This window comes from Argentina anserina, chromosome 3, assembly GCF_933775445.1.
Source record: "Argentina anserina chromosome 3, drPotAnse1.1, whole genome shotgun sequence".
Taxonomy (NCBI): Eukaryota; Viridiplantae; Streptophyta; class Magnoliopsida; order Rosales; family Rosaceae; genus Argentina; species Argentina anserina.
The window spans coordinates 19,115,842-19,141,521 of NC_065874.1; the positions used below are offsets into that span (position 1 = coordinate 19,115,842).

The 25,680-nt window shown below is 37.4% G+C and overlaps 3 protein-coding genes and 1 pseudogene across 4 annotated transcripts; 3 read left to right on the forward strand and 1 right to left on the reverse strand.

Annotated features, from left to right (window-relative positions):
* The first annotated feature begins 7,830 nt into the window (after positions 1-7,830).
* Positions 7,831-10,508, forward strand: LOC126788351 (exocyst complex component EXO70I-like). The gene is made up of 2 exons (XM_050514326.1): positions 7,831-8,816; positions 9,177-10,508. The coding sequence occupies exons 1-2, from the start codon at positions 8,016-8,018 to the stop codon at positions 10,506-10,508; spliced, it is 2,133 nt and encodes a 710-aa protein (XP_050370283.1). The 5' UTR covers positions 7,831-8,015.
* A 641-nt stretch (positions 10,509-11,149) lies between these two features.
* Positions 11,150-18,313, forward strand: LOC126785779 (serine/threonine-protein kinase TOUSLED). Of its 2 annotated transcripts, none has more exons than XM_050511418.1 (16): positions 11,150-11,465; positions 12,140-12,232; positions 12,425-12,631; positions 12,936-12,986; positions 13,192-13,299; positions 13,422-13,466; positions 14,128-14,240; positions 14,437-14,503; positions 15,184-15,250; positions 15,574-15,668; positions 15,760-15,939; positions 16,103-16,313; positions 16,471-16,735; positions 17,105-17,159; positions 17,354-17,515; positions 18,102-18,313. In XM_050511418.1, exons 1-16 carry the CDS (start codon positions 11,244-11,246, stop codon positions 18,219-18,221), a joined length of 2,061 nt encoding a protein of 686 aa, XP_050367375.1. In that variant the 5' UTR covers positions 11,150-11,243; the 3' UTR covers positions 18,222-18,313. The 2 variants fall into 2 exon arrangements, with proteins under 2 accessions (XP_050367375.1, XP_050367376.1); XM_050511419.1 differs by having other exon boundaries at positions 11,152-11,465; positions 12,434-12,631.
* A 137-nt stretch (positions 18,314-18,450) lies between these two features.
* Positions 18,451-19,650, forward strand: LOC126785781 (protein CHLORORESPIRATORY REDUCTION 42, chloroplastic). The gene is made up of 2 exons (XM_050511420.1): positions 18,451-19,134; positions 19,265-19,650. Exons 1-2 carry the CDS (start codon positions 18,859-18,861, stop codon positions 19,358-19,360), a joined length of 372 nt encoding a protein of 123 aa, XP_050367377.1. The 5' UTR covers positions 18,451-18,858; the 3' UTR covers positions 19,361-19,650.
* Positions 19,651-19,972: 322 nt separating this feature from the next.
* LOC126785780 (pentatricopeptide repeat-containing protein At1g12300, mitochondrial-like) lies at positions 19,973-21,561 on the reverse strand (annotated as a pseudogene).
* Between the last annotated feature and the right edge of the window lie 4,119 nt (positions 21,562-25,680).

Here is a 25,680-nt window from a genome sequence, read left to right on the forward strand (position 1 = left end):
TTGATAGATCACTCACCTTTGAGTTTGATGGTGAAGTGATTAGCTTCAACATCTTTGAAGTTATGAGGTATCCAATTTCGAAATCTAGTGATTGTTTTTCTATTGATATTCTTAATTCCGTTGTATACTAGTTCTTAGATACCTTGACAACGGACGAGTTGGCATCAACCATTGCCATAGGGGTTGGATTTGAAAGTGACGGTTCCAATGTTTCTATGTTAGACCATGATGATGCCGAGCCCTCTTATGTGATAATGAACATGGTATCTCTTGAGGTTTTACCACATGACGTAAGTTCAATTTCCCCTTGTCCAATTCTCTTAACTACGAACAAGAATCTTCCTTCAGTGGTGCAGCCCCAAAAACTTGATCTTAAGGTACTTCCAGACCACTTGAAGTATGCATTTTTAGGAGAAAATGAGACCATGCCGGTGATCATTTCATCTGCACTTGACAAGGATCAAGAGGAGAGACTTATTAACGTTCTAAAGCGACATAAGACAACCATAGGTTGGACCTTAGCCGACATCAAAGGAATCAACCCTACCATTTGTGTCCACCCTATTTTGCTTGAAGATGCAGCTAAACCGACCAAGGAGGTTCAGAGGCGTCTCCACCTACCAATGATGAAGGTTATGCAAGATGAGATCATGAAACTTCATGATTGTGGCGTGATTTACCCTATTTCTAATAGCCGGTGGATTTCCCACATTCAAGTCGTTCCAAAGAAATCCGAAATCACAGTGGTGAAGAATGAGGATAATGAGTTAGTGCCTAGAGGATGGTTACTGGTCATCGAGTTTGCATTGACTATAGGAAGCTCAATGTCACCACAAGGAAGGATCACATGTCTTTTCCGTTCATTGATCAAATGCTTGAGAGGCTTGCCGGCCATGCCTTTTATTGTTTTCTCGATGGATATTGTGGCTACAATCAGATTAGTGTTGCGGAGGAGGATCAAGAAAAGACGACATTCACAAGTCATTTTGGTACGTATGCTTATCATCGAATGCCTTTTGGTTGATGCGACACCCCAGGTACGTTTCAACGTTATTTTCTTTGAATTCATTGGTTCTAAAATTGAAGTTTTCATGATGACTTTTATATTTATGGTGAAAATTTTGATGCATGCTTAGAGAATGTGGAACTTGTGCTTAAATGTTGTAAAGAAACTAACTTGGTTTTGAATTGGGAAATGTCATTTTATGGTTACTCAAGGCATTGTCTTAGTTCACATTGTTTCTTCTAAGGGAATTGAAGTTGATAAATCTAAAATAGATCTTGTCCGTCACTTACTTCTCTCCTCAATTGTGAGGGATATTTGATCGTTTTTTAAACATGCATGTTTCTATCGTAGGTTTATCAAGCATTTCTCTAAACTTGCGAGACCATTAAGTGTGTTACTTCAAAAGGATTTTTCCTTTCACTGATGATAATTGTAAGCAAGAATTTGACACTTTGAAGAAGCTCTTGACGTCGGCACCAATCATGGCACCCCCGGATTGGACTTTGCCGTTTGAACTCATGTGTGATGCCTCTGATTATGAAATTGGTGTCATGCTAGGGCAGAGGAAGGACAAGCATCCATACATTATTTACTACACCTCACGAACGCTCAATGATGCTCAACATAACTACACCACAACCGAGAAAGAACTTCTTGCGGTTATCTTTGCGTTAGATAAGTTTTGTTCTTATTTACTTCAGTCCAAGGTTATTGTTTACACAGAACATGCAGTTTTGAAGTATCTGATAACAAAGAAGGATGCCAAGTTGAGATTAATTTGATGAATTCTCTTGCTCCAAGAGTTTGATCTCGAGATCAAAGACAATAAGGGAAGTGACAATGTTGTGGCAGACCATTTGAGCAGATTGGTGAGAGATGCTGAGCCCTTAGCCATTCGAGAGAGTTTTCCGGATGAGCAACTCTTCAAAATTGAGGTACGTGAACCATGATATGCAGATATTGTGAACTATTTTGTTTCTAAACAAATTCCTGATACTTTATTGCATGCTGAAAAAGTTAAGTTAAAGGCAATAGATAAGTATTAAATTTGGGATGAACCTTGTGGAAACATTGTGTTGATCAAATCATTAGGAGGTGTGTCCCTGAGTCTCAGCATAAGTTTATACTTGTTTTTTGTCATTTTGAATCTTGTGGCGGTCATTTTGGTTCACGTAGAACAACCTTTAAGGTTTTAGAATGAGGTTTCTTTTGGCCTACGATCTTTAAAGATGCACATGCTTTTTGTATGACTTGTGATAGATGCCAAAGAACAAAAAATCTAGGTTCTAAAGATCAAATGCCTATGACTCCCATTATACATGTCGAAATTTTTGATTGTTGAAGTATAAGTTTCGTGGGACAGTTTCCAAACTCTAATGGATTCTTGTATATTCTCTTGGCTATTGATTATGCTTTGAAATGGGTGGAAGCAAAAGCCACAAGGACTAATAATTCTCGAGTTGTTGCAGAGCTCCTTCGTTCTGACATCTTTTCTAAGTTTGAAATGTCACAAGTTATGGTTAGTGATGGAAGTTCTCACTTTTCAAACCGTACCATTGAGGCTTTGTTGCGTAAATATGTAATTAAGCATAAGATTTCAACGCCTTATCACCCCCAAACAAATGGACAAGCAGAAGTATCTAACCGTGAAATCAAAAAGATCTTAGAGAAATGAGTTGGACCTAATAGAAAGGATTGGTCCCAGATGTTAGATGATACTTTATGGGCTTACAGAAATGCATTAAAAACTCTTATTAGTATGTATCTTTTCAGGTTAGTCTATGGCAAAGCGTGCCATCTTCCCGTGGAGCTTAAACATCGAGCTTAGTGGGCGGTGAAGAACTTTAACCCATGAACATTGATGAGGCCGGATTGCATAGGAAGCTATAATTGCACGAGAGCTTGAAGAGATTAGGAATGTGGCCTATGATTCGGCAATGACGTATAAGGAGAAGACTAAAGCGTTCCATGACCACATGATTCGTTGGAATGACTTTGTCGTTGGGCAGAAAGTTTTATTGTTTCATTCTCGACTTAAGTTATTTCCTGACAAGTTACGTTCTAGATAGGTAGGACCTTTTACTATCACTAACATTTTTTCTTTTGGAGCTATATTTTTCAAAAGTGATGTGAAAGGAACAGAATTCACGGTCAATAAACATCGCTGGAAGCCATACTATGAGAGCTTTATGGAGCATGATGTCGAGGAGACTTCTCTCCAAAACCCTACAACACAATCATGAGAATTTGAAGAAGTTTAGGCTAAGAGACTTTAAACTTAAGCGCTTTATGAGAAGCAACCATCCGATATGAAGTTTTTGAGGAGCCATCAATAAGTGTGCATTTTCTTTTCCCTCCATCTCTTTATGTTGATTCAAATTGTGTTTTGTTTTTGTCCTTTATGATTTTGTTTGTTTTTCGTGAATTCTATGTCATGCTACTTGTTTTAGTTGTCTATCTTTGTTATATTAAGGCCAATGTAAATTTTGAAGTGTGGGGTGGGGTTTGCATCTTTGTTTTTGTTAGTCATAAAATTGGAAAAATCTAAAAAAAAACTGCTTTGTTTTTGTTTTGTTTTGAGTCATTAGGTGTCTTTAACTATCTAGGAGGAGTATAATATTTGAATTTATGGTTGATAGATGATCACAAGATTGAGATATGTTTAATTGCTATTCGATGATTAATTGATGTTGTTACAAAATTGTATGAACTTGTAGTAGATGAGGAATTAAAACACTGGTACAAATTGAGCATGTGATAACAAATTTGATTCATATAACCCTATGTGAGTCTTTGAGCTATATATGTGCTTTTATTTTGAGTGCTTAATCTATCTTTTCTTGGCTATGTTTCTTTGCAACCTCATTATATTTCTACTTGATCAAGTTGCATGTCATACTTTTTAATGGACTCTAAAATTTATTAGAACTTACTCTTGTTGATTGTTGAGAATTTATATCATAATATGTTCTGATTTTGAAAATAATTGTTGGATCTTTTTAGGATTTTCCACCATTTTATGCCAAAAAGCCGTACCATATTTGTGCCATGTTTGGGACACCTAAGTGTTAACCCTTTTGAGCCTACATTAAGCATTTTTTTCATCACCAACATATTAATATCCTTGCTTAGTATAGTTTATATTTACCCTTGTCCTTGAGACTTGGTAGAGCCGAATTTTTGAGTTAATATAGAGTGATGATTTTCAAGTGTGGGGTTGTGATTTTTGTGAATGTATGTCGTAAAAAGAGAAGAAAAGAATGAGAAGTGTGTCATGAAAAAAAAAATGAAAAAAACAAAAGAAGAAAAATACGGATTTGAAAAAAAAAACGGAAAAAAATTATGATGATTTCGGCATAGTAAAAGTTGTGTTGTACTTGTTGAAGGCTCAAAACGAAAGCTTTTGTTCATTTTCACGTTGTTTAGAATAAAGAATGGGTCCAACATGATCAATTTAACCTTTGTTTTATGGAGTTTGTAGACATAAGGTGGATTGTTCTTGCTCGGCTAAGTCTTTAGGATGACCTTTGTGATTCCTAAAGTATATCTTTGCCGAGCCTAAGCCTAACCTGTATAAAAATCTTCATGATTCTTAAGATGAGTAATCCTTGATATGTGGAGATTGTCACAAGAATACGCATATGGTTTTGGTCAATTTATGCATGTGATTGGTATCTTTCATAAGGTTTTTCACTATGTATTTACAATTCTATATATCTATGTGTGTGATAAAATTTTAATCATTAGCATGATCTTGAGGGAATATTGGAGTGCATACCTTGTGAGGAATGGATTTAAACTTGTTTGAAATATGTTGAGCTTAACATTACCAATTGTTTTGCCATGTCTTACTTGTTATGTGAGATCTACATGTTAATTAACTTTTGAATTTTACTTGTTATTTCAATTGAGTATTATTCTTAATGTTATGAGTTTGAAGAATTCTGAGACAATGTGATAATGGCAATAGAGTTGTTCGAGTCTGTCTTTGTTTATTGTTTTTGTTTTTTTGTGGTTTGCTAAGGGACTAGTAAAGTTTAAGTATGAGATAGTTGATATGAGCACAAAGTGTGACGTTCTTAATGTTTATATGTCATATTTTTACTTTTTGTTACCTTTTATTTCGTGTGTTTTAGTTCATTTTGTTAGAATAAGTGTTTAGGAATAACTTAATTTAAATATATGTGATTTGATGATGAAAACATGCTAAGTGTTAGAAATCTATATTGAGATATGATTCCTTATTCGACTAGGACTCTACTTTCCTATTCTTGTTCTTTCCTTATTTCTAATTGCAGATTCTTTTCAGGAAAAACAAATTCTAGATAAATAAAGAGGAGTGAGGCCGTGTCACATTCCTAGATGGAGGAGGAAAAGCTATGTTGTGTATTCTAGAAGGTTGTTGTCTTATGAGGCATCTAAAGTGTCTCATTAGGATTTGATTTCCCATTTCAGAGTTGGAGTTGGAGTTCAAGAATCAGAAACAATATCAAACGACATGAAGGCTGATTGTTCTCCTACATATACCTCACGTCATGGGTAGAAGTTGATCATCAATCTTTGCACCAAGTATTAGCCAAAGCTCTGCCAAAACACATACTCACCACCAAGAACTCTAAATTTGATTTCAACTAGCCCTTCACCATTCTCTTGTTCCAAAGCTCGAAGCCTAGGACGTCCACACCCTTGAAAATGTCTTATAATCTTGTCTTAAGCCTTCGAGGATAATTCAAAGTGTAACTCTATGATCTACTTGTTTTAGAAATCAGAATTTTTCTGTTCTTGTTCTTGGATGATTATTGTTTTAGGTTTTGTTATGTTTATTATGATTTTGTCTATGGGATTGTATGTAACTTTTGAATTATACATTGATGAATGAAATCAGTTTTTAGTTTATGATTTTGGATTTATTGCAGTGAGTTTTTTATGTTTAACTTAGAGATTGCTTAATTGTTATGTTTGCTCGGAGTATAGCATGAATCTAGGTTGTTCGATTAAAGACTTGAGTAATAAACGTGATTCACTTACTTGCTACTTGGAGTATGCATGTTAGGTTAATTGTGTTAGATTTGAAGTAAGGCTCGAAGCAATACTTGAATGTGTTAAGTGTATGTGATAGGATAACCTCAGAAGACCCTAATTGCATGATCGAACCTAAGTTACTCTAGATGATGCACGACATGAATCTGTTTCAAATTAGATCTTGGTTTCGTTTATCTTGTTTTAGTTTGTTTTGGTGATTACTTGTGTGTTGATTGATTGATCACATGATATATCTTTTTGTTTAGTATTGAATCCGAAACTTATAAAATCTTTAAACTCAAATCGTAAGTTTGATATTATGTAGTTCTATGATTCATTCCCTAGTTTGGGTCCCCGGTTTGTAACAATACATTCTTACTATATACTACTAACGATTGTCTACATGGTTAATATTGATGAGCAATTCTAACCTGACTGGAGACAATGCCTTCAAGCTAGATTTATCACCTTACTTAGGGATGTACTCGGTTATCAATACTGAGTACCTGAAATTGTTTGAGCCGCCACTGGTTGATGATGACGGTGACAACGATGACGACAAGATGATCCTCCCATTAGTTGAAGATTGCATTTTGGAGCGAAAGGTGACTACAACACGTAAAAGATAGTTGACGACGTTTTTAATTGGACGTGCTAGTCAAGTTCCAAGAAAAGCTAAATGGTTCAGTAAGGAAATGGAACTCTCGAGTTTCCTAATCGCCAGTTTTAACTTAAACAATCGTTTAAGTTCCTAAAAGAGGGCGAGCCATGATATAGTTGTATCCTTTAGCTTTTAGTAATTAGGATTTCTTTTCTAATTAGAAAGAAATAGATAGTCTAACTAAGATAAAGAGTAGTCTTTTAGTTGGATTATGATTTATAGAGTTTTAGACTATAAATAGAGGGTTTAGGTCTAGAGCCAAAACCAGAGCGATCAAAACAGTAAGTATTATTGTAGCAAAAACGTAGACAACAAAGATTGTAACCTTTTAAGCACAATAATAAGAGAAAAATAATTTCTTCGACCCAAATATATGTATTGTGTGTGTTTTGGTTGTTTTTAACTCCGCAGTTAACAACCTTGAAGTGTTTCGTATCACTTTTCTAGATTACTGATTTTTCTGCTTTCTGTCCCAACTCTTCATCAACTATATTGTTGGCTGTTCTTTTGGAATATTTTTTATTACTTTTTATTTTGTAACGTCTCTTTAATCTTCACTGAAATTTACCTTAAACCTTTCTCCTCCTCACTGGAACATATTTTCTTACTCACTCGAGGAGATCCCTCCTCACTAAGAACCATCTTTGGAAATATTCATCCTAACTTACTTGAGTCTACCTCTTGAGAGGATGCCTCCTTATTGAAATCACTCTCACTAAGATCCTCCCTCGATCGAGTGCATTCTTACTTAAATCACTCACAAACAAATTTATTAAATGAAGGTTATATTATATATATGCATACATTTAGGAGGTAGAGGAATGGTTTTGTATGAAACAGGGGCCGAGATGACTTCTTGATTTAGTTTATGATGCTTAGTTGCAAGTTTGGGGTTAGTTTTTTCAGAACATATATATACCAATTGATGTACTCTTTTGATGATAATTCATTGCATTTTAAAGAAAAAAACATTTTCGCATAAAATTAATCTTTCCAAAGTAGAGCTAAGCCCAAATGGCAATGTTTTACACCAATTATATATATATATATATTGAAATAAAGGGCATTGACTAAAGGGCTTGTTATTGTTAACATGAGTACTACACTATTTCATATGGTTCCAGATGGAACCGGCTTCACACTCACCTCCTTCCAAATTGCATCTTTGTTCCTTTTCATCACACAGTTGCCATTTGTTCATAGTTTACATCGCGCTTCACTTCATTGTCATTTTGTGTCCCCAACACATCTTTCCTGTCAATAATTTTGTATCATATATGGCTAATCAATCGAAACAAGTTCCACCCTGAAGGTTAACCAGAATCAATGGCGACCAAGGAAGAAGGTTCAGGGCTCTCTGATCTTCAGCTGGCCTGTACGGATTTGAGGACTTTACTCAAAGCCTCTGCCATGATGGAACAGAATCTGAAAAAGATGGACAAGAAGTTTGATGTCATTGACGAAACACTAACTTCAGCGTCAAGAAGAGTAACTCCATTGCAGTCCTTGTCCATGGCCACCAAGGCCTTGGAAGCCAAAATTAACCGAGCTGTCACTCCTGCGCTAGCTCTCCTCGACAACTTCAAGCGATCAGAGTCTATACAGACCAAGCTTATCGACTTGTCGTCGAAGTTATCAAACGAGAACGGCGTACACAAGAGGCTCAAGACGCTCATCAAGTACGTGGATTGTGTAGACCAGCTCAAGGCGGCGATCAGCTCCATATGCGAAGAGGGCGAGCCGGTGATCCAGAGGCTTCAGGAGGTGGTTGAGTTCTTGAGCCGGACAAAGGCGACAGATCAGTACAGGACTCATCGGTTGAGGGAGACTCTGATCACTTTGAAGGCCTTGTATGAGACAGAAGTGGATGCTATGAGATTTGAAGGGTTGCTTGATGAGGCTCTGCTGAATCTGCAGGATGAGTATGAGAGTATATTGCAGCAGATTAGGCATCAAAAGATAGCGGAACAATCTCCAGCTGCAGATAAGGGTGATGAAGGTGATGATCAGATGGTGATCATGGGATCTAAATTGGGAACTGAGTTGGAGATTGAAATTCTTAAACGGATTTCACAAATCCTAGCTGCAGAAGATTGTTTGGATATATGCATCGATATTTATGTTAAGGTAAAATAATTGTTCAGTACTCTTAGCACAATTATTTATCAATTTGCCCACCATTTCTTGCGATCGATACCAACTAGGGACTACTCGATCTTATGCAAATGTTGGGTCATTTCCTATTAACAAAGAAGCTAGAAACAAAATGATTAGGAGTAACTAGTGTATACAAGATGGCTCGTACACCAAGTACTCTATCTCGTGATATATGATCACAATTCACAAATCATTCTCTTCACATATACTCATAATTTAAGATCATAATAATGTAGGTTCATGTCATTATAAAATATTAAGCTAGTTACTCGATCATAGGTCAAATAGTTAATTGGATTCCCTTAATTATCTATTGTATGTTTTCCACAGGTGAGATACAGAAGAGTAGCCAAAGCACTTATGCGGCTGAACCCAGAGTACTTAAGAACTCATGCTCCAGAAGAAATAGATGAAATGGCATGGGAAGATTTAGAGACGGCAATAACCCTTTGGATCCAACACTTCGAACTCGCAGTGAAAGCAGTTCTTGTATCAGAGAAGATATTCTGCGAACAAGTACTGGGAGGCATAATGGATGGGCTGATCTGGCCAGAATGCTTTGTGAAAATCGCAGACAAAATCATGGCAGTGTTCTTCAGATTCGGCGAAGGCGTAGCCCGGAGCAGCAAAGAGCCACAGAAGTTGTTCAAGCTGCTAGACATGTTCCAGTCCTTAGAGAAACTGAAGCCTGCATTCTCTCTAGTCTTTGATGGTGAATCAGGGAATGGCATTTGCATTCGATTCAGAGAACTCGAGAAGCTTCTAATACATGCTTCGAGTAAGGTTTTTTGGGAGTTTGGGCTTCAAATTGAAGGAAATTCAGACGGAGTAGTACCTCCCCCACAAGATGCCTCAGTCCCCAAAATGGTAAGATACGCTGTGAATTACTTGAAGTACTTAGCAACAGAGGATTACTCTATTCCTATGGCCAAAGTCCTCAGAACAGAGCAGATTTGGAAAGCTGGGATTCTATCCAGACAAGAATCCGACGAGAATCTTCTCCGGGACGCCGTTTCGAACATCATGGAAGCTCTGCAGAGGAATGTAGAAGCGAAACGATCGAGTTACAAGGCCGATAAGATGGCCATGCCCCATGTCTTTGCAATGAACACGTACTGGTACATTTACATGAGGACCAAGAACACAGAGCTAGGGAAGCTCTTGGGAGACCAATACATGAAGAAAAACTACAAAGTGATAGCAGAGGAATCAGCTTACATGTACCAGAAGACGGTTTGGGCTCCGCTGGTTAGGGTTTTGGAGAAAGATTCAGATTTGGAGCTTGAGAGTAAGGAAGCAATGGTGGGACTGATCAAGGCGAAAATGGAGGAGTTTATCAAGGACTTGGATGATGTGTCGAAGAGGCACAAAGGGTATTACAGTATTCCTGATGCGGATCTGAAGGAGCAGATTATATTGGCGACGGTGAAGCTTGTGGTTCCGGCGTACAGTGAGTTCTTGAACGCGTTCTCGGTCTTGTTGCCGGGGAAGTCGTCGTATTTGAGCCCTGAGTCGGTTCAGGAGTTGCTGCGTCAGATATTTGAGGGTGGAGAGGCCAAGCATAAGAGGCGTGGGTCTAGGGATCGGACGGCGGGAGGGAGCTCCGCGGTGGACGGCGGAGTTGACTTCCGACGAACTAGATCAAATACTAGTGAAATGTGAGAGTGATCAACTGATCACAAGTCCATATGTCTAAACTCTTCAAGTCATATATTAATTGGAAATGTGCAATGAGATTATACTTCCGGGTCATACCAAATCGTAAATTTCATATATGCTTTTATATATTAATTGGAAATCATACTTGTGTTACTTCAACACTTTTGTCACCTCATCAAAAAGAAAAAAAAACTAGTGTCAATGGAAAATGCAAAGGGTTGATTTGATAAACAAAAAATAATAATTGTATTCGGAAGCCTCGACGAATTGCATATCAGCTGATTGACGTCATCAACTATAATAAAGAAAGAGATAGAAGTGGAGAATAATGAGATTTAGACATTAGACCTTGGACGCCTCCGTGTTCATTAATCTCGTCACAACTGTTGTCGAATGAGAGCAAAGAAGAACATAGATAGAACATGATAGCTAGATACTTATACTTTTTCCAAAACTCGTATGTCTTTAAGGTCTCGTTGTTTCACGGATTCGAAGTAGTAAGGCGGTAAGTCCTGTTTAGATTTCTTTTGTTTGGTAACTACTTTCCCAATAAGTCCCAAGTTTGTGTATTTCTCTCTTTGACCCAAACACCACCAAGCTGGATTCATATTCCTCCTCCTTTCCCTCTTTTCTCTCTTCCCCCAACAAAAATTCAAAACCCTAATTCGCTCCAACCCCAAAACCACAATCGCCGTTCTTCTCCAATCCACGATCTGATAGAATCGCATGTGAGCGACAATGTCGGATGACATGCTCATCCATTTCTCCTCCAACTCGTCCAACCAGTCGGACCAGCCTCTGCCCACCAAGATTGCCAAGCTCGAAGCTCGCATGGTCGGCAAGGCCTCCTCTGCTCCTCCTTCTTCTCACCCTTCTTGGCCCTCCCTCTCCTCCGCCCCCAAATTCCTCGCCGCCGACTCGCCCAACGAGCCTTCTACTTCCAGTGATTCCGACGATGATGTAAGCCCCCCCCCTCTGTCATTCTCGAAATTGAACAATGAACTAATCAGGGTGTGGATGCTGGTATTTTGCAATGCACTTTAAATTTTTCTTTATTGATTTTCGTTATAAAGAAGGAAATTTACTGTCCAAATCTTAATTTAGTGCTGCCCTGGGTGTTGTTAGAGTTATAATCACCAATTGAGTACGTGCTTGCTTGATCAAGTTAATGATACCGATGTGTTGAACATGTCTATAGCGCTGATAATCAAGACTAAATTATGGTGTCCTGTTGCAACTTGTGTGGTCTGTTTATAACTGTGAAATGAAAGGTCTATTCGATATGGTGCTATGTTTTTGGTTCCTCATTAGGTTGAGGACTTGAGGTGTGTTGCTCCTGTTGATCTGTACCCATCTCATAATCTTAGAGTCGTTGTTTATAGAAGAAACTGTAATTTATAGAATATGTTTTAGTGCGAAGATCATTTTATTTATTTATAAAAATATGGGAGTAACTCCACAGACAAAGCAAGACAAATAAAGAAATCATCCTGTTTTGAATATGTGCAGTCAATAGCATTAAGTTTTTATTTTAGAATCTGATATGCTTTATTGACTCTAAGTATATAATTATTGAATCAGAATGGTGTTCCGATTTATCATTTATCAAGTTCTGGTTTATATTCATATGACAGAATGGAGGGGAGTTTTTAATACAAGCTAATACTCAGAAGCGACAGAAAATTAATGAAGATGGTACATCAACAACTGTATTTGAACATGTTGAGGTAGGTTCTTGTTTGCATTAAAGTTAATATTATTTTTGGATGAGTTGGTTTCTGATCTGACTACTGTGACCCACTATTTATAGTGGCACCTATATGCATTAGTTTCTAGGCCTTATAGTTACTATTGCTCTTTTCAATCAATGTTGAGGCCATCAGACTCTTTACATTTTATAGTAATTTAACATACAGAAGAATATGCAGGCACTAGCTGATGTGAGGCAATCGGTTGTAGATTGCAAGATAAATTCTGATGTAAATAAGAAAAAGCAGGGTCGTGGTAGGGCCAATTCTGTCTCAGGTAGGGGTCGCGGTTCGAGAGTTCAAGATCAGACAAGATTATTAATTTCCCCTACAACAGTTTCACCTCCAAATGGTGAGCTTGAGAACTCATTCAAGAAGGTATGAAGTATTTATATCAGTTTGAGCTGTTACAGTTTCCATTATTTTTCTTACATTGTTGCGGTTACCATCCCTCCAGCACTGTATTATCTCTAGCATCATCAAGCCCACTACTTTCAGTTGTCATAGATTATTTGTTTAATTGTGAGATGATCTTTATTATAGTCAAGCTTGTCACATAGTTTATCTATACCAAAATTAGTAAGTTATTGGAATATTTACAAGAGATTGTTTGTTAGGGGCCCATTTATGTTTGAAGACAAACCTTAATGAATTTCTAATTTTGACTTGCTCATATTTGCAGGATAACAGGTCTAAAAATCAGCTTCGGGATGACAACAGCTCTTCGTTAGATGTACGATATGTAGCTTATTTTGAATGCTTTTATATAAAATTAGTTTTGCTACTGTTTAAGCATAAAGGTCGGAAAAGATTAAGAGAATTTGCTCACAGGTTTTCGTAACTCTACTGATAGAGGAAGCATTTTTTAAGTAGTGTTTGTCATAGAGGATGTAAAGGTACTCTTAATTACCAATTGCATTATTGTTTCCTAAAACTAGGGGGAGGTTGCAACTTTACATGCAACAGTTGCTGCATTAGAGGAGGATCTGCGTAAATCACGTCAAGAGGCATCTGATCATCAGAATCTTTTCCATCAATTAGATAAGGTAATAATTAACCGAGGTGTCAAAATCAATATAACATAATGTATTGTCTCTTCTTTGATTTTTTTGAATAGCTATTTATGAATATTTTGTGGTAATACCTCTGTGTTTTCTGATATGTGCAGGAATTAAAAGAACTAAAAGATAATGAACAGAAAATGAAGCCCAAGGTAGGCTTTTCTAGATAGCTTATATTTCATGGGTATTTTGTTTTTTAGAATTTATATCTTCTTGCTTTGCAAATATTAATGACATAATATTTGTTGAACAAATGTTCATGAGTCATTGTTGCAAATATTAATGAGTTTATATAACCTTGTCTTCAAAACAATTATATAACCTCAATACTAAAAATATGAATTTGATTACGTTTGCAGGATGTAGAGATTTTGCTCATTGCTCACCACACTTTGTATTACATCATTTCCATGTCAACTTAATAATTTTGTTCAGTGGAGGGCCTTTTCTGTAGGCAGCACTTGAGCGGTCATCCCTTTCTTGTTTTTATTGAAAGACCTATGCTTATTTTGATAAGTGAGAAAGGGATTACAACTCGAATGCTGGCTACAAGTGTGCCTCACATGCACTACTGTCATTTAAGTAGGATATTTACCCATTAATTTGATCCAAGCTTTATCATGTTTAAGATTGGTTCACACATGATACTATGCTGTAATTGCCTAAGATTGGTTTGACACATGTTTAAAATTGCTATCCTTTGTGATAATTTCAAACTGTTTGGGCCACACATGATTGCACTTTACATGAACTATTGGTTTATCATTTGTATTTTAGCAGATCCTTACAACTCTTGGGTTTCTTATTATGCAGAGAACAAAAGTAATATCCGATCTGCTGATATCTGTTTCAAAAGCAGAGAGACAGGAAGCTAGGTTGAAAGTACGACAAGACTCATTGAGACTTGGTAATGTGGGTGTGATCAGGTACTGCATCAGTTGCTTTTCTCTTTTAATAACGCGGTATCAGTTGCTTTAAGCTTCTATTGTTTTGTTGAATGGAATTTTTAGTGCTTGGGAGGATTTCCGTATGCTTCTGCTTGAAGGTTATCATGAAATCCCCTTACCTATTCATTCCATTTTGTTTTTCCATAACGTACTAATTATTTGTTGTTCATTTCAGAGCTGGGACTGTAATATCTGAGACGTGGGAAGATGGGCCAGCCTTGAAGGATCTCAATGCTCATCTTGTATGTTCTTGTCCATACACTTATTAAATTTTCTTTGTCAGCCATTGATTTTTGTGTTCAGACAGAGCACATTCTTATTATGCGTATATGAGCCACTTTCGTAGATAGTAGAGCATGAACTGGAATCACGACTAAAGAGTAAAAGATTAGTATAGATATTGAAAATACTGAAGTCATCAAAATATATCCTAGGGAAAAAGTTGGGATTCCAGACTATAATCAAGCTTTAAATAGCTTTGGATTCTTATGAAACTGTTGAATATATGTTCTTCAAAAGAATATAGATCTCCAAGAATTGCTTCCGCTAACTGTTCTTGTTACTTGTCCTTTTCTTACGCTCCTCTTTCTAGTCTCTCCACCCCAGTTGCACATGTTTTGGGCTTTCTGATAAAAATTATTGACTTGGTTTTTGTTTCTTGACACATACTATGTTCACTATTTATGAGAATCACATTCACCTATTCTTTTGTTTGCTGTTAGAATATCTTGCGGACATATCTCTATATTCTATCTGTGGAGTTACTGGACGGTGCTGCCCTTAATTTTTTTTTTCATTTTGAAATTCTTTATTTCTGTTTACGAATTCTGCTATAGTATATAATAAGCTTTACAATTTGTTTCTTTGGATCCATTATAAATATACCTCCATATGCTAACATTGATGTAAAATCATTTTGTAGAAACAATTATTGGAAACTAAGGAGGCTGTTGAGAGGCAGAGAAAGTTGTTTAAAAAAAGGCAAACTGGTAAGTTTCTTCTGCCTCTCTTTTCCTATTCCCTTTCCTGGTTTGGTTGCTCTCGAGAAGTTAGATCATGACCCAAAATGAATGATATCATATGATCTGTCATATTGACTGCCTTCATCTTTTAAAACATTGGTAGTGACCCATGTTATGTTGCATGCCTATCCACTGGTATGAACATAATGCATGGCCGAGTCCTATTTCCCTCTCTCTATCTCTCTTTTCCTCTCTCTGATGGCACATCAGTTTAGCATTAAGCAACAATTAATATTTTCACTGGGAATTTTGTCAAGATAAGTTCTAATTGAACTTTTTATTTCCTTTAGATAAGACTGATGCAGCTGATACTGAAATGGGAGGACACGATGAATCTCTAATCCAGGATGAGATCTATAAATCCCGTCTAGCTAGCATAAAACGAGTAAGTTCATTAGTTGGCCTGATTTTTGCTTAATCCATTTCGTTTGGAGGCATATTAATCAATCGCTTCTGTCTTTTATTGTTATCTGTAGGAGGAGGAGGTATTACTTCGTGAAAGGGACCGTTTTGAACTGGAAAAGGGAAGGCTTATACGTGAAATGAAACGCATACGTGATGAGGACGGTTCACGTTTTAACAATTTTCAGATCCTCAACCACAGATATGCCCTCTTGAATCTTCTTGGCAAAGGAGGATTCAGTGAAGTTTACAAGGTCAGAATCTGTTAAATATGGTTTTGTAGCGAGAAATAGTTCCAAGATTTCTAGTAAAGGTTTTTACGTACCGAATAAGAAGTCTAGGTAATTCATTTGCCACTGTAGGCAATTGTAAAGATATACCTTTTTGCAGTGATTTGAAGTAAGAAATTTCCAGCAGGCATTTGACTTGGTAGAGCACAGATATGTTGCGTGTAAACTTCATGGTTTAAATGCTCAGTGGAGTGAAGAGAAGAAGCAGAGTTACATTAAGCATGCAATTCGGGAGTACAATATTCACAAAACTTTGGTACATCATCACATTGTCCGGCTTTGGGACATTTTTGAGATTGATCAGAATACATTCTGCACTATCTTAGAGTACTGTAGTGGTATGTGCTCTCTCTATACTGGCTTAAAACGTTTAATTCAGGATGTTGAAAGGAACCTATACAAAATTAATAATTGTATAGCATTACTGCATTAATGTCTCATCCTTCCTTATCATATTGTTGTTTTTAAGGCATCTATTTTTTGTTTTCTCCTCAGGGAAAGATCTTGACGCTGTCCTTAAAGCAACACCTGTATTGCCCGAAAGGGAAGCTAGGATCATTATCTATCAGATTTTTCAAGGTCTTATTTACTTGAACAGGAGGGCACAGAAGATTATACATTATGATTTGAAGCCCGGAAATGTTCTATTTGATGAGCTTGGTGTAGCAAAGGTGACTGATTTTGGTCTCAGCAAGATTGTGGAAGATGATGTTGGATCCCAGGGTATGGAGCTTACATCCCAGGGTGCAGGAACTTATTGGTGGGTTAGACATCATACATAGTTTTACTTTACCTTTTTCTTAAGGCACATCATTAATTTAGGCTTTTGGTATATGTTGCATTTTAAGTTTTATTTGAAAACAGTTTCTTAATAACTTATTGTCTCTAAACACAAAAAAACTTGGCTACAATATAGTTATGTAGCTGTTCAGTTTGAATTATCAATGTTTATCCTTCTCAGTCTAGTTGTGCCATTATTTCACCGAGTTAATTTAATATTTTTTTTTTGACCTTGACAATCTCTGATAACCTGTAGTATTCATGCTAAAGCTAGTGATTTTCTTCTTCTTCTGCTCAATGACATGTTTTATTTAAGTAGCAGCTCTTAAGGTTGTTTTGCTATCTGCAGGTATCTACCTCCTGAATGCTTTGAGCTCAGCAAGACACCTCTTATCTCATCAAAGGTTAGTGACTTCCAGAAATGTTTGTTTCTTTCAGACCATGGATGTCTATTCTCTTTAGGTTACCCATACAATTGGCATCCCCAGAGTTTTCTCACCTGAGAAAAGCTTAGCATAAAAATAAACTGTTTTGCCTACACATATTTCTTCTAAAATTGGGGACACTCACTTTTTACATGGTCTCTGTTGGTATGCAGGTTGATGTTTGGTCAGCTGGTATTCTGTTATACCAAATGTTATTTGGCAGACGTCCTTTTGGGCATGACCAGACCCAGGAACGGATACTGCGGGAAGACACAATAATCAAAGCACGTAAAGTTGAGTTTCCTTCAAGACCATCCATCTCAAATGAGGCAAAGGTTAGTTATGGTCAATGTTGGTACGATATGTTTCAATAGCTTGTTAAATAAATATAAGAAAAAATCAGAATCATGGTGGCAGTGCGGTGTGTTGCTTTAAAACATGAACATGAGTTTGAAAATAATTCACTGGAAACGAGATGAATAGTTATGAATCATGTGTTTGAAGATGTGCATTAATTGTTGGTCAGTAACCAAAGTGAATCCCTTAATTTCGATAGAGTATATAGTTTACTCTCTGATTGCTGCAAAATAGTCATCAGAGCACCCAAACAATTGTTAGGATTCACGTGGCCTCTTTCCTTCAAAATGAGTAGTGGGCGGAGGAGATTGAGAAAATATGAGAAAAATGCAGCTTTGGAAATTGAATGGATTCGTGCAGGAATCAGTTGTAACTTGTAAATCTCATAAGATGGGTGGCATGGATACATGCATTACCTCTACTATTTGATCTTGGATAGTCTTGAGGCCTGTCAAAATGAGGGAACCTTTTACCATTGGATACAGCATATTTCGAAAGAGCTTCAATTGCTTATGGTCTTAAAAGTACTGGTGTTAATACTATTTTCCAAATTTATGTTTGCAGGAATTTATTCGGCGTTGTCTAACGTATAATCAAGCTGAGAGGCCAGATGTGTTGGCAATTGCTCAAGATCCCTTTCTGACGTACTCAAAAAAGAAGATTCAAGAGCTGGGGTGCAAGTAAATTTTGTTTGTTTTCCTGCAACACCGACCAGAATTCTGTACAGCTTGTAAAGGTTTTTGCTTATTGTAACTCGGGGCGTATCTCACCTCTTGTCTCTTGAAATAGGCTGGTTTGAGGTTCCCTATTCCTGGGAGAGGTTGTAGGTGCATTTAGAAAATGAAGTGACATATTTTGTCTTATCTTTCCCAGCCTGACCTGACCTGCACTAATCATATTTCGTCAATCACTATGTTGCGTCTTTTGTTTTGGGATACCATGGTAAAAAGAATTTGCAGCTTTAGATACTTGTCCTTCTATCATGCCACTTGATAAGTCGTTTCCTTAGATTTAATTCTTTAATGGGAGTCTCGAATGAGGATTTAGAATGAGTACAACCATAATACTTCCAAATCAACTATTAGAAGAGATTTTTCGACAAAATCATGGCACTCGCAGGTCTTCATGAATTTTTGTTTTACAGTTGCTGTTAGACCCTCACTCTTTTAGTCTTTTTTTATGGTCTTAATTTTTGTTTCTGCCCATTGTCCTCTTGTGCTTCAGAGAGAGAGAGAGAGAGAGAGAGAGAGACTTGAGTGAGGGAAAGAGAGGCCACATATAGGTTATCCTCGATCGTAGACAAGAAGTTGCTTCTCCTACCATGGCATTATCTTTCTCTTCCACTGCTGCAATTAAATGTTCAAAGCTTTATGACTATTCAGGCCTGCAAATCACCAGGCTAAGGTCGAACAAGCGAAACCAAAATGCTGTCGATATCAAGTGTGAATCAACGGGGCCGGAGTTGCCTGGAAATGCAAAGAAATCCAAGCTTGCAGTTGGGTCTCCTGTAATTGTGGTTGAGGCCCCGAGAATGATAAAAACTGCAGCGTCAGTTCCATGCCTTAGGGTTAACACTGGCTTAGTCAAGCCCGGTGAGGTATCAAATTAATGTTCATATTTTTAGTTGATATCCTTCATGTTTTTGTTCATTGTATATAACTAATTAACTATATATGTTGCAGAATTGCAGTGTTGAGTAATGTTCAGTAATGTGTTGCTTGTTGCAGAATTGTATCAAGAAAGCCTATGGATGTATGGGCGGTACGTCTTTCGATTGGCACATATCTTATAGATGGGAAGTACTTCAAGCGCTTAGAGCTTGAACCTTGACCGAAGACGATGGTGTTGTTCTCATTCTCGGTGATGATAACCCAGCTGTATTGTAGGAATGAGGTCCAAGCTTAATTCCATCATCATTATCATCATCTTCTTCTTTCTTGTAAGGTTGGAAAACCTGATCAAACTGATTGGTAGGGTTGTAAGAATGCAAGTTAGGGTATTATTCGTTTGACGTAATCACTGCAACAATTATATATCGTATATAAAAGCGTAGATAGAGAGAGCTCTATTTTCGTTTTAGGTAGGCTAGCTATGTAGTTCAATGCTGTTGTAAACCGACATTTTTTTTCCTTGAAAGATACTGTGGTAGAAATGATTTGGTTTAGCTAGGTTTCCCAGATGCAATGTTTGCACAATCAACCAAAGCCGCATAACTACATAACATCATTAGTACCAAAACCATCACTCTTTTCGCATCAGAACTTTGACCATCACAATGTCGCCATGATAAAAACATAGAGAACACAACCAAAATGTAACAAACACTAGCACTTACCCATAGTCGCTCAACAGAGCAATTAAAAAATTGAAAACACTAGAGCGGTGAAGAAATTGACATACCGGAGCTTGATAGAGTTCCAACCATCTCTCGTGAATCATTTAACAGTGGGAAACAAAGCCGGATCTACTAAATTTTTACATAATAAACCCTCTATCAATTTTTTCTAGTTGATGCATCTACAAAGAAACCACCCTCTTCCATTTCTTGAATAAGTTTCACAGCCCACGATGTCTCATTGTTATTTAACAACCCTCCCTCGGATAATGGTGTTATAGGTCCAACCATCTGGAGAACATCCTTTCCCTTCCATTTCTCTCAACAACTTTTCTGCTTCAACTAATAATCCCTGTTGACAAAGTCCCTGAATCATTATATTGTAAGTTCTCACTTCAGGCTGAACTCCTTTTGATGACCAACAACAGAAGAGATCTTTTGCAGATTCAATTTCTCCAGCTTTGCACAAACCTTTAATAACAACATTGTAAACTACAATATTAAGTTCCAAGTTGTTGGCTTCCATCTCTTTTAGGATATCTCTTGCTGTGGAAAGTTGCTGGTTGTTAGACAGGCCATCAAGTAAAGCAGCGTAGGGGTGTGAACATTTGGAAGCTGACTGCAACCTTGCATCTTGAAGAACAACTTTTGTGCTTCTTCAATTCTACCAGCTTTGCAAAAGCCATCAATAAGAGTGGTATAAGTAACGGTATTGGGAAAAAGTTCCATACCACCCATTTCCTCGAAACACTTGTATGCCTCATCAACTTTTTTGGCCTTGCAACATCCGTTGATCAATATGTTACAAGACCGCACATCAACCATGGAGACCTTGTTAATCATGAGATTGAAAACTCGTCCATGTCTCCCCTCAAACAGTAACCATCCATAAGTGAGCTATATGTAATTGTACTAGGCTCAATACGTCTTTGTATCATGAGTTCAACCACTCTTTCAGCTTCCAAAACCATCCCTTCCTTACTGTATGCATCAACTACAACATTGAAGGTGCAGACATCTGGATAGATAGCTTTACTCAACATTTCATCAAGCAGCCGTGCCCTAAGGCCTACATTGCAATGTCCTTGAATCAGAGAAGTGTAAGTGACAACATTTGGAGCAAAACCCCTGCCCATCATTTCAGAGAAGAGCGCCAATGCTTCATCAATGAGTGTCTCTTTGCAAAGGCTGTCGATGGTGGTGTTGTTAGGCCGGCATCCGATATCTTCCATCTTCCGGAGTAACTGAATGGCAGCAGTGTTGTTCCCAGTCTTGCAGGAGCCCTTTATAAGGGTGCTGAAAGTAAACACGTTGGGCTTCCAGCATTTTGGTGAAAAATCGTGCAGCCTCGGGCACTTTATTCTGGAGAACAAATCCGTTGATGAGAGTGGAGAAGGTGATGGCGTTTGGTTGAAGACCCAATCGGAAGAACATTCCAAACGCCGAGATGCTACATTCCATTTGATTCAAGCGGCAATTCGATGGAGAAGCAGTTGTCTAAAGAGAGGGATGACTGCACAATTGTGTTTCAGTTTCACAAGTTGGCCCAATATCGGATTCAAAGGAACGACGGAAGGAAGAGGACGCGATTGAAGCATTTCACCGAACACCTTCAAGGCATCCTCAGCACTACTCATATGGGTTCCTCTCGCATGAAACAAGGCTATGGAACAAGAACCCCGCTGCGGCTGAGCATCATCATCTTCTTCTTCTTCTTCAAATTCAAGAATTAAGCTTTGGTTTGATCTTGTATCTCAAATCTCACGAGCCTTTCGTCCTTGTGTTTTGGACCTTTTGCACTTCTCTTGTTCTGAACCTACGGCCCTGGACGACGTCGTTTCAGCAATAGCGTTGAAAAATGTCCTCTCCTTTTTTCTTTTCCCTGGTTGGAAATGACTTTTTATTAGTTAGTCAATGAGAATTACATCAATATCAGGTAACTCTTAATTCTCAATGTAAAGCAACATGAGGTACATGGTAATGTTTTTGGTAATGAGATATCTGCTCTCTTTGGTCATTGCGCTCCTCAGAATGTTTTAACTAATGCTAGTGAGATTTTTAAAGTGTAGAGTTCTGATAATATTGTTAATCAGATTTTTGCTGAAAATAGCAAGTTGTCTAATGCTGTTGATCTTATTTCCCACTTTGGGGAAGATATGATTGATTCCTAGTTGGGTTTTCCCTCCCTTCTCCATTTTATCATTTTTAATGGATCATATTCTATTCTGGAATGCTCGAGGAGCTGGGGGTGAAAAGTTCAAGTCCTCTATCCAGGATCTTGTGAAGATGAAAAAGGTAGACTTGCTTATTGTTTGTGAACCTCGAATCCAGTTCTCTGGTGCTAAGAAATGCTTACTCTCTCTTGGCTTTACTGACTTTGAAGCTATGGAAGGTAATGGATTTTTTGGTGACATTTGGTTTTTGTGGAATAGAAACAAAATTACTATTGATATTGTTGATCCTAATTTTCAGTCTATTTCAGCTAAGATCTCTTGGAATGGCTCTCATACTTGGCTTTTGACGGGAATTTATGCTAGTCCCTGCAACACTTCTAGAAGTGGACTTTGGACTTCTCTTGATGATCTGATTAAGAAACACAATTTGCCTTGGATTTTGGTGGGTGATTTTAATGAACTTCTTTCTTTTTCTGATAAGATTGGTGGCTCTCAACATTATAGGTATGCAAGACTGGGTCGTTAGGAATGGCTTGATTGACATGGGCTACCAAGGAGCAGATTTCACTTGGACTAATAATTCTGTTAAAAAGAGATTAGATAGAAGTTTTTGTTCTAGTGAATGGAGGCTCCTTTATCCTGATGCTTGTGTCATCCACCATGCTAGAATGAAATCAGATCAATGTCCTATATTAATTAAGTTGAAGCCTGATGCTAGGACTTCAAGACCTAATTCTCCTTTCAGGTTTCAAGCTATGTGAATGCAACATGAAGCTATATGATAAGGTGACTGACCGTCTGACACATGGAACAATTGTGGTGGTGATCTCTTCCAAAAAAAAAAAATCAAAGTTTGGCTTCTTCTCTCAATATTTGGAATAAAGAGGTCTTTGGTAAAAATTTTAAGCAGAAAAGAACTCTTTTAGCCAAAATTTATGGGATCCAGAAGTGTTTGGCTAGAGAAAATAATACTTTTCTTCACGTTCTTGAGAAGGAGTTAATTGCCAAGTATGAAAAAATTAGAGATGTTGAAGCTCTGTTTTGGAAGCAGAAATCAAGGGACAAATGGTTAAAGGATGGTGATAGTAATACTAATTTCTTTCACCTAACCACCGTGGTTCGGAGGAGAAGAAATAAGATTGATGGCTTGTTTAACTCCTCTGGTACTTGGTCTAATGATCCAACTGTGATGAAGAAAACTGCTGTGGATTTCTTTTCTAATCTTTTTGCGGCGGAATGTACTTTGGATCTCAGGTTTCATAATCCTATTCTTTTTTCTGATACTCTTCCTGCAGAGTCACTTTTAATTGGCAGAGATGTTTCTAGACATGAAATTCATAGTGCCTTATTCAGAATTGGTAAGATGAAAGCTCCTGGAGCTGATGAGTTTCATGCTTTATTCTACCAACAACACTGGCCCTTGTGTTCCTCTGAGATTATTAAAGTTGTTACCACTGCTTTTCATTCGGGCTCTATCCCTCCCGGTCTAAACCATACTCTTATCACTCTTGTCTCAAAAGTGCCAGCCCCTTAACGTATGCACCTTTTTTCGCCATATCAGCCTATGTTGTACTGTTTACAAGATTATCTCTAAGATCATTGTTGACAGAATTAGACCTATGTTGGAAAATAGATTAGCCCTAATCAGGTTAGCTTTGTTTCAGGAAGACATATCTCTGACAACATTATGATTGCTCAAGAAATCTTATATAAATCCAGGAACTCTAAGAGTGCTAAAGGCTTCATGGCTTCGAAAATTGATCTTTCAAAAGCCTATGAAAAACTCAGCTGGAGTTTCATTGAGCAGGTTCTTTATGAGGTCAAACTTCCGTGCAATATTATCAAGTTGATTATGAGTTGTATTACTTTTGCTAGCTATCAAATTATCGTAAATGGTGAATTATCGGAGCCTTTTAAAGGGGGCAGGGGAATTAGGCAGGGGGACCCTCTCTCCCCTTATCTCTTTGTCATTTGGATGGAAAAATTATCTCATCTTATTACAACTGTGGTTGTTTCCAAACATTGGCTCTCAATTCAGTCCTCTACAAATGGGTCTTTTGTCTCCCACTTATTCTTTGCAGATGATTTAATTCTCTTTGCTGAGGCTAGCACTGTTCAGGCTAAAGGGATGAAGTAATGTATATACCTCTTTTGTGGCCTCTCGGGACAAACTGTGAGCTTTGAGAAATCTATGGTGTTTGTATCTCCTAATGTCTCAGTTAGGATTGCTGAGGAAATAAGTAAGATCTGTGGCTCTCCGCTAACTGATGATTTAGGAACTTACCTTGGTATGCTTGTGCTTCATAAAAGAGTTAATAAGAACACCTATGGTAGTATTGTTGACAAGGTTCCAGTCAGGTTGGCTAGTTGGAAAAGTTAGACTCTTAATATGGCAGGAAGATTAACTTTGATTCAATATATTAATGCTTCCATTCTGATTTATGCAATGCAAACTGCTAAACTTCCTATGTCAATTTGTGACAAGCTGGATAAACTCAATATGGGTTATCTATGGGGCGATACTGAGCAGAAAAATAAAGTCCATCTTACTAATTGGGATACAGTCTGCATGCCTAAATGATATGGTGGTTTGGGGATTAAAAAGTCAGCTAATATGAACATGGCCATGCTTGCTAAAGCTAGTTGGAGAGTTGTCCAGAAATACCAAGGGTTTTGGAGCGAGATTTATATGAGAAAGTATATGCATTCTGGTTCTCTCCTGCATAATTCTTATAAAAAGCCTGCTCAGTGCTCAAGTACTTGGTCTAGTATTGTGTATGGGGATAATTTACTGCGAAAAGGGCTTACCTGGAGAGTTGGCAATGGTTTTCAGGCTAAATTTTGGACTGATAATTGGGCTCCTTCTAGTATCCTTCTCAACCATGCTATTAATCATGATACTGTCAATATTAACTCTGTTGTGAATGAATTTTGGATTGATGGTAGCTGGAATATGATCATGCTTGGTGAAAATCTCCCTCAAGAAATAATTGCTCAAGTGTTATCTGTTCCTATTACTGAATCTAATATTCCTGATCAAGTTATATGGGGGCAGACTTCTTTTGGAATTTTCTCTGTAAAATCTGCTTACAATGTGCTATGATGAACATGGCTTCCAAAAGTATGTTTGGATGAAGATTTGGTTCCTTCCTATACCTCCAAAGATTAAAATATTCTTATGAACCTTTGTTTTAAGCAAATTGTTAACTAATGGGCAGAGGTTTCGAAGGAAGCTTGTCTCCAATCCTCACTACAAATTCTGCACTAATACCCCAGAAACAATGATTCACCTCTTCAAGGACTGTTCTAAATCTAAACAGGTTTGACAAAATTTTAAGATTCACCCGAATATCCTTGCTACCTTTGTTTTGAGTTGGGAAAATTGGATCTATGCTAATTTGCTTCAGAAATGGTACTATATGAATAATATCAGTTGAAATATCTTCTGCATATACTGTTGTTGGTTCATATGGAAATGAGGTGCAAATCCATTTTTGATAGCTCCTTCAAATATCTTTTTAATATTTTTGAAGTTGTGTTTAGTTATGCTGATGAGTGGGCTAAAGCTAATGCTAAGCTTGGTACAAACTTGCCTAAACATGTGGAGATGCTATATTGGATTAAACCAACAGTT